Source organism: Sphaerodactylus townsendi, linkage group LG03 (genome assembly GCF_021028975.2).
Source record: "Sphaerodactylus townsendi isolate TG3544 linkage group LG03, MPM_Stown_v2.3, whole genome shotgun sequence".
Taxonomy (NCBI): domain Eukaryota; kingdom Metazoa; phylum Chordata; class Lepidosauria; order Squamata; family Sphaerodactylidae; genus Sphaerodactylus; species Sphaerodactylus townsendi.
This window is the reverse complement of record NC_059427.1, coordinates 108,516,450-108,533,628: the sequence shown is the minus strand read 5'-3', so window position 1 is coordinate 108,533,628 and position 17,179 is coordinate 108,516,450. Positions and strand designations below refer to the sequence as shown.

The 17,179-nt window shown below is 43.6% G+C and overlaps 1 protein-coding gene across 18 annotated transcripts in view; it reads left to right on the top strand.

Moving 5' to 3' along the window:
• The first annotated feature begins 766 nt into the window (after positions 1-766).
• Positions 767-17,179, top strand: part of CACNA1A (calcium voltage-gated channel subunit alpha1 A) — a 262,485-nt gene continuing 246,072 nt past the window's right edge. For 12 of the 18 annotated variants that reach the window (XM_048489718.1, XM_048489716.1, XM_048489717.1 and 9 more), the window contains exon 1: positions 774-2,411. In XM_048489718.1, the coding sequence (XP_048345675.1) occupies positions 2,119-2,411 (293 nt within the window). In that variant the 5' untranslated portion in view covers positions 774-2,118. Of the gene's footprint in view, positions 2,412-3,122; positions 3,880-17,179 lie in introns of those variants that run through there. The other 6 variants (XR_007243931.1, XR_007243930.1, XR_007243929.1 and 3 more) reach the window with 2 other exon arrangements.

The following is a 17,179-nucleotide window of genomic DNA, read 5'->3' as shown; positions in this document are numbered from 1 at the left end:
TATTTTTAAACACGGTGTGTCATTTTTGATATCTCAGCTTTTTTGCCTACAAAGACACACTGGCAGTGACAATATATGTATTTAGCAATCCTGTGCCACACACGTGGACCGGTACATGCACCCATCAATTCTCATTCCTGAGGTTTCATGTTTGTGTGTGCCGTCTTGTGTTTGCTGATGTTTGCATGTGCATCAACACCCGCCTCCATCAACATGCACATAACATCACATCTTCTACCCTGCATTCTCCTGTCACCTCAGAAACCTTGCAAGTTGCCTACTTTGCTAGAAAACTGGTCTGAAGTAAAAGAAGCCTAATTTGACCAGATTTTCAATTCCAAATTAAGCCACCTTAGGGGTTCTACTTGTGCTGCCGCTTTCCAGTCGCGGGGAAAAACACACCTGAATTTACACAAGAGAATTGACATCAGTCTAATCTGCTGGGGTGTGGACTGCTGAGAGAAGCAATTTGTATGCAGGTTTTCCCTACCCCATCAAGATCAGTGTGTGTGTGTGTGTGTGTTCTTCTCTCTGTAAAAACCCATCTGGGTTTGGTTGGGCTGTAGCCCCTGCTATTGGTTCTAGGCCATCATGTGCCGAGCCTAGCCGAGGCTTTGGGATGATCTGTGCTTGCATTAAATCGATCCACTGCTGCACATTAGAGCTGAACCTGCCAGTGAATCAGACCTTTTCTTTCTTTTTTTCCCATTTTCTCCCCCTGCCTGCCTGCCTGCCTGCCTGCGTCCCTCCCTCCCTAACACCAGTCTTATTTTAGCTTACCCAAGAGGAGGAGGAGGAGGAGGAGGAGGAGGAGGAATACAGGGCAGGAAAAAATACTAGACATTGCAGCTACCAGGGAACCCTTATGAGTAGATGGTGGATGGCAACTACTTCTCTTTTCTCTTTCATTTTTTGGATTTTACAGGATTTCTTTGCTGCATTCAACTCCAAGATGAGGCAGAACTGACACATGCACACACACACAAACACACACTTGCTCTGTGTCTCACACACGCACACACACTCATACACGCAATCTCACCGGATAAAAAGGCAGAAAGAGAGACCGCTGGCTAGCAAGAGGGGGGCAACATCTACAGCTCCAGAAGCTAAGGAGAGCTCAAACGCTTTTTCCTTTCAGATCTTGGACACAGTTGAAGACGGCAGGATGAAACTCCAGTGAAAAAACCTTGGGAGGGGGGATTTTGTTTTGATTCGGGGGGGGGGGATCGTGTGTGTGTGTGCTTTTTTCAGTGTGGGTGATTTTTCTGCCCCCCCCTTTTTTGGTAAATTTTTCATTTTTTCCCCTCACCGGTGCAGTACTTTATTTGTGAGACGGGAGGGCATGTAGTGATCTCACAAATCTTACAAGAAAAATATTTTTTTTTCCTTCTTGTGAGTGCAATTGTTTTTTCTGCCAAGCTGCCCAGCACAGAAGAAACCTGCATTTCAGCCACTAAACTGCATTGCAATTACTGAGACCGAGAATCTCCTTTGATGGCGTCTTTTTATGTTTTATTTTTATTTCCATTTCCTTGTCTTCTGGCTTTGAGAAGAGTGCTCGGGGCGAGGAATTGGTGCATTCGATTCCTTTAATTGCATTTTTCCCCCTCAGTGGGGAGGAGGTGCTGCTGTCGCTACATTTAATTGTCATCCCCCCCCCCTCCTCCCAGGGGCAATGCATTTCTTTATTTTTTTAAAAAACTGAAACATTTTTAACTGATGGCGCATTGAATCTTTTTCAGTGCAGTTTTTTTTAAAGGGGCAGTTTGGTGCATTGGTCTCTCCCCCCCCCCCCCCACCATTTCAATTCTACAATTTTGGGGGATTTTTCTTGCCGTTCTTCTGGGGTGTGTCCCCCCCCCCCCGCCCATCATTGCAACCTTTTGGGAAGAGGGCGGAGGATTTCTTCGTCGCTTCCACCCTGCAAAGGGAGGTGAGAGTGACCATGTCCAGGATTTCTGCCGCTTTCCCCAGCCGTGCTCCAGCCTGAGTGCCCCCTCCTTCTGCTGCAAGCTCCCCTAGCAGCATCCTACAGCAGCCGATGGGATGTGATGAGCTCCTTCTCTCCAGCAGCATCCTCAGCGGCATAACCCCCGGCCCTTTGCTCTTTGCAGGATGGCTCGGTTTGGAGATGAGGTGCCAGCCCGCTATGGGGCAGGAGGTGCAGGGGGAGCTGGGTCTGGAACAGCGAGCAGTGGAGGTGGCCGGGGCGCCGGGGGCGTCCGGCAAGGTGGTCCCCCGGGGGCCCAGAGGATATACAAACAGTCGATGGCCCAGCGAGCCCGAACCATGGCACTCTACAACCCCATTCCTGTTCGGCAGAGCTGCCTGACTGTCAACCGCTCCCTCTTCCTCTTCAGTGAGGACAACGTGGTGAGGAAATACGCCAAAAAGATCACCGAATGGCCATATCCTTTCTGTGGGGGATCCCAAGTAGCAGCACTTAGACCTCAGCAGCACTTAACATGTGGAAAACGGCCGCGTGAAAGCATGTGTGTCCCAGTTTAGTTCCTGCATGTTTGGCCCACCTTCTGCATGATGCCCCACTTGAACACACCCGTCCCCAGCGTTCCTGCCAGAATTGCACATGCCGAACATTAGCGAATCACATCGGTCTTGCTTCTGCATGTTTTTACTAGCTCATTATCCCATCTCTTCTAAAGCAAATGTGTTGTCTACATGGATCTGTCAAACCCCTTCTCAAATATGTGGATGCAACTCTTGAACCTCACGACAAATAGCATCTCAGCCTCTGATCCATGCAGCTGTATTTCTTTTTCCTTCTGCCAAATGTCTTTTTGCACCTAATACATTCTCTTCCCCCCTCCCCTTTTCTCCTGCATCTTTTCTGAGTCAGTGTGCTTTCTATGTATGTCGCCTTGTTAGTATACTTTCCACCACTTTAATTTGTCTATGGCCTTAGAGTGAATGATCCTTCAGCCATGCTTCCCCTATGCAGGGGTCAGCATTCTCGACTCAAGAGCCCGTGCATCTGCTGTTTTCTTCATTGCCTTCCTTTCATCCCCTTATGCTGTTACCTGTTAGCTAGATTCTCTCTAAAGTTGTTGGTCTTTCAGTCTGTGCAAAGGGTGGGGTAGGGTGGGTTGGGTTGGAGGGAGCAGGATAGAGAGCACCAGTTTTCATTTCCCCAAATGTAGAGGTTTGGAGACTGCATTTGTTATCCGTGTCCTCATTTCTCCTTCTTCAGATGGGGTTTATAGATTTTGGACAACCAGCAATCATCTTGTTCCCTAGAGATGTGGCATGGAGAATGGGATTTCTTAGTATGGTGTGAGCTAGTTATGAGAAAGAAAGAAAGAAAGAAAGAAAGAAAGAAAGAAAGAAAGAAAGAAAGAAAGAAAGAAAGAAAGAAAGAAAGAAAGAAAGAAAGAAAGGGCCTTTGTTAACTAGGAATTGTCAGGGGGAGTTGAGATAAGCACCAACATTGCCTTCCTTTCCCAAAGAGGCACATAGTGGACAGAAAGAGGCCTAACAGAGGCCTTATGAAATGAATGTAGCCGACAAATAGATTCCAATCTATAGGAAATCAAGAGGGGACGAAGATGTGAGAATGGACCAAAACTATAGCCCACAGAATCAGAATTCCCTCCCGCTCTCTCCAGTTTTAATGCCTGGCACCAGGCAATAATGCTCCTAATTATTTAAACTTTACATGGGGGAATTCATGAGTTAAAATTCTCAAGAGGGTCCAGAGAGCCTTGGCAGAGAGCATGTCCCCTTGACGTGTAGGGTGGGAATAATATAGAGGAAATTATGGATTCAGCTACTCTTGCTGGGTCTTGCATATGGGATTTCCTCTGCTGGTGAAGAAAAAAATGCAAGATTTCCAGCTTCTGCATCCATCACTTCAACTTGGTATGTAAAAATCTTGTTTCTTCTTGTGACTGTTTGCATAGCTTCTCTTTATCTGAAGGAGATACATACATGTTGTCGGTTACAGAAATGTGTTCTGCTTACCTGTCTTTTGATCTCCTGGTTTACATAAACTTATTCCTTTCCTGTTTAGAAAAGTTGAGTGCTGAGAGTAAGTATGTGATCTGAGAACCAAATGTTTTCTAATGCCTGGAGAAACTTGGAATAAGGGTATGTGCGTAGGAAACATAGTTCTGGAAGTGCAGTTGGGTTTCCACAGCTAGCTTGCAATGGTATGGGTATGTGTTTGTTCAGCTTGTTTGTCAGTTTGTGGGAGGAAATTTACATTTTGCTTACATGGGGGTGAAGGCAGAGCATGTTGACTGGGACTGATGGATTAATATTGGTATACCTTTGATTATTGCTGGCTCCTCCCCGTCATAGAAAACAGCTTGTAGGTGCTCTTTTTTTACAGTGTCAGGGGTCTAGCTGTTTACCTAAAAAGTGGATCACTGAGCTTGGGCAATGCATCTTTTGATGTTAATAAAAACAGGTGCTGAAGAAAACTGTATTATGGGATGGGTACAGGTGTTAGAGAGATGGATGGAATAACCAGTCAATTTCTTCCCATCCAATGTGGTTAGTTATAGATCCTGAGACTAAACTGAATAATTATGTTAATTTCTTTCTCATGCGTTTATAATGTGTTTTATAATATAAGTATGTATAATGTAATTTGGGATTTGGGGTGGTGATCACAGTTTTTGGGTAATTTGGGATTAGGGTGGTGAGCATGACCCCACTAGATGCAGTGTTGGGTTTTTACTCTGTCATCAGCCAAGCAATAGTTTCTTTGGATTATTTGGGGCAAATAACTGTCTTCTTGGTTTTCCACCTATAAAATGGGACGAAATAATGGAAAAATTCATAGGGTGAAGTTGTAAGTATAGATCAGATAATGAAGATTCTGTAGACAGTGGCCATAATCCAGAGCCCTGCTAGCATGTGGCACTTTTACCAGGCTATGGGATATGAAGCTCTGCAGGCACAGTGGGTTGCCTCGTTGGATCCTAGCCATTTGAATGGAAATTGCAGCCATCCTTGATATATAAAATAGCCAGCACTCAGCATTCTCTCCCTTTGTTTCACTCTATTTCCAACATTCTTGCACAGTGTTTCAACATTTTGTCACCTTTTAACACAATTGTCAGTAACTACAGAACTCTTGGGCCAAATCTACCCACCCTCCCTCAGACAATCAAGAGCCAAAAAATGTGTGGAGGGGGGATATCCATAGCAACATGACCCGGAAGCAGGAGAAATGCACACTGGGGCATTGGTTTACCAACATCTCCCCTTCCCTACTTTATTTCCTCCACCCAAACAGTTGTTGATAGAAGTCTAGTATGGGACTCTGGGCAGGTAATGTACAGGAGGGGGTGGATCTATAAGAAATGTGGGTATTCATATCTGACTTAACTTCCATTAAGGTCTGTAGGACAGACAGAACAGGCTGCCCAATGGGACACAATTTAGAGGAGGTAAAAAAACTCTTCTGGGGTCACTAGAGCAGGTTTAGCTTCCATCCTCTTGCCATCCCTGAGTTCATGCCTTTACTGTTGCCTAAATCAGTGAATGGCTGACATTAACTATAGAGCAAGATGAGGAAAAGTAAAGCACTACACTTGGAGACAGTATTGTGGTAGAGCAATACTGACAGTGTTGACCTAGTGTGGCTCAGTCACCATTAACAAGCATTCCTAGAGAAGGGGAAGGGGTGCCCCATCATCTTCTAAAAGCAGAATGTCAGGGGAAAGGGATCTTGTCCTTGACACTTCTGTGTCCCTTCCCCTCAGCATCAAGAACTAGATCCAGGAGAAGGGACACAATCCATCCCCCTTCTGAACATTGGCTGCTTCTGGGCTAGCCTTGCACTATGTTTGCGAGGTGTGGAATTGTCCCAGGTTTGGAAAAAATAATCTTGACCCTATTCATAGCTGTGACTGGTAGAATGCAGAAGTACAGGTAAGCTCATGGTAAATATCTGTGTGGAAAGGACCAGAACTCCCTATTGTTCCCTGGTTGCAAACTTGAGGAACCTTTAGCCAATGAATAGTAAAGGACACAGGCATTTCTTTAGAAACAATCTTACCAAAAATATAAAGGCTGGTCATGATCAGGGGGCTGATTTGCCTCTCAAAAGCAGTTTCATTTGCAGGATTGTGTGTTTTTGATTCTGACCTGATATTGGTTACCTTATCTGGGATTTCTGCACATTTTGTGAGTTGGGGTTGTCTGTTAGAATGAGCCTCTCCAAAGCTTTAAAAAAATCAAATCCTTGTGTTTCAAGGTCTACCTAAGAGTAGAACTACTGGATTTGGGAAAGATTTCTTTTGTATTCCTTGAGACCCTATGGTTTGTGCTAAATAAGAGTGGAGAATGTGATAGGAACCTCTTCTGTTTATACCATTATTTCCAGATAGAAATGTGACTTGAAAATGCATTTTGCTGCTTCCTGATTACCAGAAGGAGACTCATTGCTAGATATGTGGGTTCAGGGAACTGGAAGAGCTTATATGTCCCCATCAACTGCCTTTCTGTCTATCCAGGAAACTGCCTTTCCTCCAAGAAGCTCAGAGGAGCATACATGGTTCTTCCCCTCATTTTATCTACTTAACAACTATGTGAGGAAGGGGCAGATTGGTAATTAAGGCCACTGGATCATATCCCAGCGGGCTGTGATGGCCTGGGGGCCATCTTCCTATGTCAGGGCCACCCCACCCCAAGTGAGGAGCAGCCCTCATAGCCACTGCTGAGGTGAGCTGGCAGGCATTGCGGCTGCCATTGTGGCAAGCTGACAGCCCTCAACCTATGTGGGGTGGGGGAGGTATGGCAGTGGCTAATGAGTCAGCTGCAGAACCCTATGTGAGATGGACAGGTAGCTGCGATTGTGAGGGAGGTGGTGCAAGAAATCAATTTTTGGTGCTATTAATGCAAATGTAGTCGATTTAACACTATTAGAATGTGGTTCTGAGTATATTATTAGCTTGATGTTAAATATATGTCTGCAACATTTCATATATGTATATATGGATGGAAATATAATCTGGAAACGTAATCATACACACATAGACACACACACGATTAAGTGTCATTTAGTGTCAAAATAGTGATTCCTGCACTATGTATCTAATGCAGGGGTGTTCAACTCTGGCACCCCAGATGTTCATGGACTATGATTCCCATAAGTCCCTGCCAGCATGGCCAATCATAGTCCATGAACATCTGGGGCGCCAGAGCTGGACACCCCTGATGTAATGCAATAGAAACATTTCCCTTGCCAGTGTGAAGCAGTTTAAGCTTTCAGCTCCATATCTAGTGTGGATGCAAAACAAAAAAAAATGGTTGACTGCCTTGAATCTACAAGCAGAAGGCTCCCACTGCTGCTGCTGTTGAGAACACAGTGCAGAAACTGACTAGAATTTTGTCAACTTCACAACAACGAAGCTGAAAGTTGTCATGTTGCTGTCAATCTGATGCGTCTTTGAAAGCTCTCGGGAACAGGAGTGGGAGACTGTTTTCTTCTCTGGCGTCAGTTAATGGTCATTGACATCACTGGAGTTAGTGGCAAGTTTGTATGTTAGTAATTTTTTTCTCATTAACTCCAAACTTAACATAGAATGATTCCTACTTAAATTATTGTTAAATGAGAGGTAGACTGAATGAACTATTTGAGTCATTTGAATGTTTCCGAGCATGATTTGTCATGTGCTGTGAGTGTTGCTGGTCATTCTTGGCTGCATCTTTTCAGTATATTGTAGTCTCTGTAATTAAAAGTTTGATTGACCACAGATGAGAATCTAAGTATATACACATTAAACAGTTTTGGTCTTCAAAGCTGCAGGACAGGAAGGGAAGAACGCGATTGTGATTCAGTGAGTAGGGCTTTTAATTCCATCTGTGTATGGCACAGTTCTACACAGGCTGCATATGGTGTGTCTGCGGAACCTGCTCCGCTGCCTGAAGCTAAAATCTTTGGTTTGCAGTGAGCTAGCAAATGTTAGGTCTCCCAATGGAAAGGAAAGATTACAGTGCAACATTTATTGTTATGGTGTTATATATTGTCATTGTTTTAGGTGTATCCATATTTTATTATTTTTGTCTTGTGTTGTAACCAACCTTGAGACCTTCAGGTATAGGGCGGACTAAAATACTTATAAATAAATAAAATTAAGAGACAGGACAGACCAGGCCTGTTGCTTCTCAGTCCAGTCAAAAAGCATTCACGACAACAAAAGTAAAGCTATTTGGAATTGAAAAGTTTTCTAGTGATGGCAGCTCAAGGGTGAGGCTTGTAAACCTGCCTCATCGACACAGTCAATTTAGCCATTTCTTGACTATGCTGGCAGTGTATGTAGCACATCAGCCTTCCACGAGCACTGAGTCCAAGTATGGCTCAAAGCTACGTAGTCTATATATGTTGTGCTGAATATCTATTAAGAGCAACAGGACCAATGAGAACTTAGGATGGCATAGAAATAAATGAAAACAAAACAAAACAAAATGTGTGGTGGAGAATTCCACATTTCTAGGAGGTTTACAGGGCAAACCTGTGTAAGAGTTATTTCTTTCTAAGCATGTGGCTCTCAGCTTAGCTTCAATATGTATACTTTCAGAGGATAGCCATGTTGGTCTGGAGTAGAACAGTTAGAATCAAGTCCAGTGGCACTTTAGAGACCAACAAAAATGTTGGGGTTATAAACGTTCGAGAGTCTAAGGCTGATTCTGCATGGGCCAAAAACAGCGGTGTGAAAACAGTGTGAAACCAGCATAAACCCTTTTCCACTGTTTTCACACCGTTTTCACACTGCTGTTTTTGGTCCGTGTGGAATCAGCCTAAGGGCCCAATTCAGATGAAGGGATGAATCGGCCCTTGGGAGTGGTGGAGGGCCGCACCAGGACATTCCCCCACCCTCCTGGCATAAGAGGCATCTACACAAGCAGCAAGAGCAAAGACACAAGCATGTAGGCATGCACAGCTCCTCAACGGCTACATGTAGAAATAGTCGCTGCCTGGGAGCTGCGCCAGTGTCCGAGCACATGTGGGGGTGGGCTGCTGATGTTGCCAGGGGTTGAGCCCACTTTAGTTGGCTTCTACCAGCTTTCCAGCCCGAGAATGCCCCTTTCCATGACCTCAGACTTATGCCACCAAAAAATGTAGTATAACCCTTTTTGACCTATGGGGCTATTTGGACAGCAGGAGGATTTTAAAATTTCCCTCCGTTGCACACGGCCTGAAGCCCTTTTGGATGCTGCTTTCGCTGCACTGTCCCTGGCTGCCATGGGCTTCCTCCCCATTTGGATTGGGATGAAAGCTGTCTTTGTCAACTGTGAGTAGTAATGGAAATCTCTGCGTCTTTAGGTCGATTACCGGGTCACATTCAGTATTTCAAAATCCAGGTCTGTTTTATCCCGGGTTCTCCCTTCGCATGGGTGCCCATTTCCATGAAGGAATCAAGTCAAGACTGGGAGTAAATAACTCCGATTTCTTTTGCACGAGCCTGGCTTTTTTTGTTTTTACAATGCAGATTCAGCCACGCATTCTCGAACATCCCCAGTGTGCTGCATTCTGATTGGCTCTCCTCCCACCAAAGACAATGCTTCTGAGTGGCGGATCCACAGCAGCCACAGGAAATCCAAGCAGGAACACACATACCTTTTCTCTAGCTTTGGAAAGGAGCTGGTGCAGTGAGCAACATGGCAAGCACATTGTGCTACACAAAGTAAAAAAATTTGGCCAATACTGAGCAGAGCACTATGTCCCATCCACATGTAAAGGTGTGCAAGAAACCTCAGCAGGAGACACTCACCCACCCTCCCCATGATATACCAAATAACATTTGACTGGTTTTTGGGGCTGTCATGGGGAGCATCCTGCCAGGCAGGCACTCCTCCCCCGCAGGACCCCGTTGGGAACGTGAACTTGGAACTGCAGGATGCGGCTTGGCTAGCGAGCGGGGCTTGGCGAGAGTGAGCAGGAACGGGGTGAGTGCTCGTGTTTTCTCGCATGGGCTCACTTGCCTGGCTCCTGGAAGAGCTGTCAAAGGGCAGAAAACTTGCTTGGGGAACTTTTCGGAAAGGGCAGACTGGAACTCAGCAGAAAAGAAACTGGCATGATGTAAGGTGGGAAGATCAGGTGGCCAAGCGGGAAAAATAGATTGGTTTTGCTCCCATGGTGTTCCCACGGAAGCTGATTCAACATGGGATTTTGGAAAAATATCACTATTTTAGAGGATGAGAGAAACCAGGGAACCACGCAGACTTCTTGGCCAGATCAGGATATTTCCCTTGCTCAACCCAAGATATTTGGACCGTGCGGAATCAACCTTTATATCCCAGTCAGACAGTGGGAAGGGTGTTGTTAAGGAGGACTTCAAGTTGCAGGGGTGCAATTCATATTGTAATCAGCTTGATTAGGCTAGAGGAGAAATGCTTTGAGGCAGAAAATTAGTATCTGTAGTGAGATAAGAATCCTTTGTCCCTAATCAGCCCTGGGTAAGGGGGTCCATTGTCCTGAACTTGTGAATGAACTCAAGTTCAGAAATGTCATGTTGTAATCTCCTCTTCAAGTTTCTTTGTTTGAGGACTGCCACCCTTAGGTCAGCAATAGAGTGCCCTGAAAGATTAAAATGTTCTTCCACTTTTTTTTTTTAGTGTTGTGGTGTTTAATGTCAGATTTTATTATTTTGCATAGAGCCTGTTTGTCTGATAAAGAAAGTGGAAGGACTTTGCTGACATTTGATGACATTTATTATAATGGAAGATGAATGGGAGAATGAACCAGAGATGGCATGGCTAGTGTTAATAGGTTTGGCATTGTGCTGTCAGAGAGGATTGTGGGGACAAAGTTGGTATCTTGGTTTGTTGTAGGCCCTGGTAGCAGAGTCAATGTCCCATGTTAGGAAGGGCATGGTGTTTGCTGAGCCACCCTAGAAGATACATCCAGCAGCAGGAGCTGCCAGGACTCTGATACAGTGTTGGGCAGAGACAGGTATCCATAACAGGCAGTGAATGAAAGCAGCCCAGCCAGCAGCACCACAGAATACTTCATGATGTGCATCTGTGCCTTGCTGGGCTCTGGCTTTTATCCTGCAGAACTATTCTTCAAAGGAGTGAAAACAAGGCCGAAGGGGATGGAGGAGCCTGGATTTCCTCTTCACTCTCCCTGTTGTTTGGCTTGTGAAGGTTATGAAACCCTCAAATGGGGATATGAGCAACCTTTGCCACAAAAAGTCACTCACTTGAGTGACAATTCTTTCTCGCCACTGTCACGTGTAAATCTATCCTCACTTTAGGAAGAGGAGCAAGGGGCAAGGGGAGGCATGGTTTAAAAACTCTCTTGCCCAGACTCCTGATCCTGATCAGGTTCTCACATGTACTATATACTGGTTCTCACATGTACTATATACTGGTTCTCACATGTACTATATACTGGTCTCAGAAGATGGAGGTTCTGATTGTTAATCTCCAGCATCTAATTTAGTCTGGCCTTCATTTAGAACCCAATTACAAGTGCAACCCACTGAAGTTAGTAGCAATACACTAATTTATGTTAGCCAAGTAGAATTGAAACAACTATGTGTGTTAGTCTGGATTTTTTTCTCAGCATTAATCTTTTTCCCACTTAAAAACACTGACTTGTAGCCAACAGCTATTTTCCACCAACATAATAACACGCACCCCATTACCACAAGCTCAAGGACTAGACCTGCAGCAAAGTCTGATGCATCCCCCTTATTGACTTCAGTAACATTATCACAGGACCAAACAGCCCTTAGTACCAGTCGTGGCGAACCTTTGGCACTCCAGATGTTATGGACTACAATTCCCATCAGCCCCTGCCAGCATGGGAATTGTAGTCCATAACATCTGGAGTGCCAAAGGTTCGCCACCACGGGCCCATACTATCATTTACTTCCTCATCTGCATGATGTATGTCTTTTTGCCATTTACCTTATCCAAATGGATAAGAGCATAAATGGGCCCGAATTAGGCATCAAAATGGAAACACCTAAAAATCAGTGGCTGAGCATTCCGAAGTATTTGGCCTTCTAGGAAGAACAATTTAAGTAAATTTCTAGACCGTCTTTCGATTATGCATTCATAAGATAGAGGGAAGTTTGATTGATTATCGGATGCTTTTTTTAATGAGAAGGCGAAATGTGCAACTTGACACCATCACCATTTTGCACACCTGTTCAGCATATTAAATAGGATGCCTTAAGAATGATGGCCCACCTTGTCCTGTTTTGTTTCTTAACATTCAACCTGAGGAAAAATTCTGGAGAACTTGAAAACTTGCACACTGTTTTATGTTACTTTGGCCGATCCTAATAAAAGGCATTATGTGTCTTTTTATTTTGAATACTGAAATTTAGTGTAACGTCGGGCCTTCTGGCCTTTCTTTCCTTCATTGCTTTTGCTGTTTGAAGCTTTGTGCATGAAGTAGGCTTTGTCTTATAAAAGCTTATGTCATGATATATAGTTTACAGTGCCACAATATACTGTGTGACTTCCCCATTCTGAGATCATCCTGGATCTTTGTGAGGTCCTGTTGTGAAAACTAGCTGTTCCTCTTCATAGCTTTGCCAAGTGGATTGGCCTTGATGAGATGTTTGTAAACTGTGCCAAAACATTTTGATAAGTTATTGAGATAACTTCTCTTGACAGAAATGATATTGATGTTATTATAACATGTATTAGTGTGAGTCTTATTCTCTTATTTCTTGTGTTATATACCGGTTTTTCAAATATGGAAGTTAGACTTACTGGACTGTAGTATCCACAATTACCTCTAATGCTTTCCTTTGGAAAATCACCCTTTATGTTGTCTCTTTTCTTGCCATCTGTTTAAAAGTTCAGTTTTACTGGTATCTGACATACCTTGGTTGGTTCCTTCAGAACTCTTGGCTAGCTGCCACATTGTCCTCCAAACAGTTTTCTGTTTATGAATTTAAACTTTTACTCACATCAATTTGTGACATTAAAAAAAATCTCTTCAGATTTATTACCCTTATCCAAACTACAGTTTCTCAAGGCAAATCTGCACGGCAATTAAACCTCCTTCCGTTTGATGCAGTATTCATTCACTGCATTAGATTTGCTGCTGTGATTATATGAATTAGGTCACGAGCTCCTCGAAAGTTGAATTACATCCTCTGGCCACATTCAGTAAGGTTATTCTGGGGTAACTACCCCTTGAAATGACTCACTAAGATTTGCAGTTTCTGTCTAAATCCTTCTTCATTCCACAGAGAATTATGCAACTGCATCGCTCTTCTGCCTTTTAAAATTTCTCTTAGTGGAAAGAACTGATGCTGCACTTTTACAGTTGTGAAAAAAATAAAGGAAAAGGAAAAGATTTCCTGCAGCTTGACAAAAATTAATATTTATTTCCAAAAACAATGGATTGCGTTATGACATCTGGCTACGCCAGACTTGTGCTGACTTCTGAAGGTTGACATTGTGCGTTGACAGTAGGCCGATGCAAGTTGGATGTGAATTACACATGATAAACACTGGATGTACACTAGTTTCAAGAAACAGGTACAGACATGTTGTAGGTTAGCGTATTCACAATCTACATATAAGTTTAATAAAGCTTGCCTTCCATGGCTTTGATGTCACTGATTCTTTTTCATATGCCTTGATGCAGTGCCGTAGGAAAGGAAAATGACGCCCGAGGTGAAATGGCAGCTGCTCCCCCACACCCCCAAAACACTATTCACCTAACTTTTTAAAGTGAAAAAAGCAACCTGCTGCAGGCTGCAGAGGCTGCTGTGGGCCGCGGAGGCGGCCTGAGGTGACCTAAAGGGAGGGGTAGGGAGGGGTGCGGGGAGCAATTCTTCGCCCCCCACGCCTTCGCCCAGGGCATTTGTCCTGCCCCCCTATCCCGTTGTAGCTCCGCCACTGCCTTGATGACATCCTACTTCTATAGTGCATTTCTAAACAGAGTTACACCCTTCCAAGCCTATTGATTTCATTAGGCTTAGAAAGGTATAACTTTGCTTAGGACCGAGTACCTAATGTAGGTAAATTTAGAAAAAAACTTCCTCTGGTTCGCTTTTCTATCTTTGTCTTTGTAAATGGCCCCTGGTGTGTCTCATTACATTTTTGCATTTGCCTTTACCAGAGGTGAGACTCCTGAGCTATTAAAGGATTCAGACTACAGGATTTTAGTGGTCACTTCTGACTTAAGTATCAACATGTTCTCTCAAATGGCCGTTTCAGTTTGGCAGAACCTTGGCTCTGTTCTTATGAACAAAGGTGAACAAAGGTTGTATGCTCTTTTTGAGGAACATGTGCTATAATTTCACCCTGTATATTGTTTTATTAGCTTTGTGTGGAACTACATATTACAAGTCATTTTGTGGCTTGGTGGTGGCTGCAATTTGGAAGGGTATACTAGTACAGGAGGAGGATATATTTAACACTTTCTTATGTATTTTTTCCTGCTGAGAATTATTGCTTTTTACTTTTGCAGGAGACAGTTTACTTGCACAACAATAACTTTCATACATTCACTCAAAGTGAGGAACTGTGTTTCTTATAAAATCATAAGAAACTACTGCTGCACCCACTGCAAGCATTTAGTGTGCATGCAGCAAATAATGTGCCATGGGGCATTGTTTCTGGTTGGGGAAATAATGCAGGGGGAAAGGCAGGAGCCCCCCACCCCCCAATATCATGGTGCTAACCCTAACCCTTCAGTACTTCGGAACTGAATTCCCAACAGGGAAACTTGCAGCTAACATCCTGATGCAAGCACCCCATGGTAATCATGTGATAGATGTAATATGTAGTTTGGGCCTCAGGGAGAGAACTTCCACACCACCACCTATCTCATCCTGTTCACTAGAGATGCTGGAGCAGTTGTTCTCAACCTTCCTAATGCCGCGACCCTTTAATACAGTTCCTCATGTTGTGGTGACCCCCAACCCTAACATTTATCCATTTTACAGATGGAAAACACTGATGCAGAGAGTCTTAGGCAACCCCTGTGAAAGGGTCATTCGACCCCCAAAGGGGTCCCGACCCCCAGGTTGAGAACCACTGTGCTGGAGGTAGAACTGGGAGGGACCTTTTGCAATAAAGCAAAAAGTCTTCAACTGAGCCTCAGCTACTTGTGAGCAAACTATTCAGGAACAGGGTAAAGAAGGATATACCCTATTAGGTAATAGTAAAGATAGTTCCCTCCTTGTTAAAATGAGAGTGTAACTAGTCAGTCTGCACTGACGGTATGATCCCTTCCCCAAAACAGTGTTGCCATACTGCACTTTTTAAATAGAAGTTATTGAACATGAACAATGGAAGCACTTCTGTTGCTGCAGTAGTAACATATCAGTTAGGCCTAAAAGGGACCTATTCAGCTGCGACTTTGATGACACTTTCCACTACAAAGTGAGGGGGAAATTGGTTCATGGAAATGTTGCCTTTGTTCGGTCCCAACATATGGCTGATTGCTTATTCACTGGGAAGCAGCTTCATTGTAGGCATGGCATTGCGACCAGTTTTTGTTTTCAAATAATTGTGGGAAAACTGTAGCAAAGGAGGAGTCTAAATGTTTTGTTATGATTTTACTAAATGAGAACATGATTTGTCTTTTGAGGACAGCTTATTGTTCATAAAGAGTGAATGAACAACACAGAAGTAAGCCACACATCCAGGTAGCCTCTTCAAAGGCAAAGAAATGCTATTTTCCTTTGCTGAGTGGGGCACAATTAAAATTTTTAAGGCATCTTGTCCACTGGTTTATTTATCCTTGGTTACAAATCAGCAAAAAGGGTTATTTTTAAGTATTAAAAAAAGGAAAAAAGGAGATAAATATAACAGTTATGTGTCATTTACCTTGACCTCAGAGGACATTGTATTGCTGCTTGATTCCCACCCACCCCCATTTTAAATTTGTATAAATTAAATGATAGCTCTTTTTATGGGAGAAATTGCACCCCAGATATAATTTCATATTGACGTTACTGAATTTGTTCTGAAGAAGATCTGTTCTTATGTCAGCTAGATGGTCAATCATGGTCACTTAGAGACATAGTCTGCTTCTAGGTAGAGAATCTCCTATGTTGAGAATACTGGCCATATTCCACTCCCTGATTGTATATGAATATTGCGTTTATTGGGTGAATTCCAGGTCCACTCAATTTTTGTGTCCATCATACCAAAAGTTTGTTCTGCCAGCCAGTTCAAAGTGTTCCCTTCTTACATCTGAGCATCTGTGGGACAGTTTTGCAAATACCCCTTTATTTGTTTGTTTGTTTGTTTGTTTATTGGGCTTGTTATACCGCCCACCCCCAAAGGGCTCTGAGCAGTGTTCAAAAAGTTACCATAAAACACTGTAAAAATCCAATAAATACCAATAGGTAAATTAAAATATAACAATCAGCACAACCAATTAAACAACAGATTAAACAACAGATGGTGACCCATAACAAATACAGCCTCGTTCCTGGGAGGTGATTGGGCCATGATGACAATAGTCAGATGGTAAGGCATACAGATATTAAAGCATACAGGGGATGGCACATCAGTGGCCAGCCTCCCCAAAAGCCTGGCGGAACAGCTCTGTTCTGCAGGCCCTGCGGAACTGCTCTAGGTCCCGCAGGGCCCTGATGGCCGGAAGGCCCTCATGAAGTGTCCATCCATGGATAGGAGGTAGCCTTGTTGAAGAGAAACCTATACTGCAGCTTACCCCCACCCCCGACATTTCTAAAAGGCTAAATACTGCACATGGGAATGCAGAAGAAGAGGGAATGTCCACTTTGCAGAGAGTGAGTCTGGGAAATGTCTTGATATTTGGGTTCATAGGAGGTGATGCCATTTCCACCAGGTCAATTAATCTCTGTGGTCTGGAATCCAGTTGTAATTCTGGAAGAACTACAGGATTCACATGGAAACTGAATCTAACTTGTCTCAAGGAGAAGACCCTCGCTGGCTTGATCTGAGCAGTTTCAACTAACATTTGAAGTAAAAGAAGTAAAGGTTACTAGAGTATGTAACACTGTGGCCAGGCCACCTTAAGGGAACTCCTCATGTATTGCCGTGTCATACGAGTCCCTTCTTTACAAACTCTGTTTGAGTCTGCTGTTGAGTCACTCAGTATTATCAGTGTTACATGTACAATCTGATAGGTGTTTGGGATATTTAGGCTAGGCAAACATATTTCAGAGAGCTCTCTAAATCACAATGCTGTGTTATGCCTAGAAACAGTGTAATTCAAGACCTGGGAGTATGT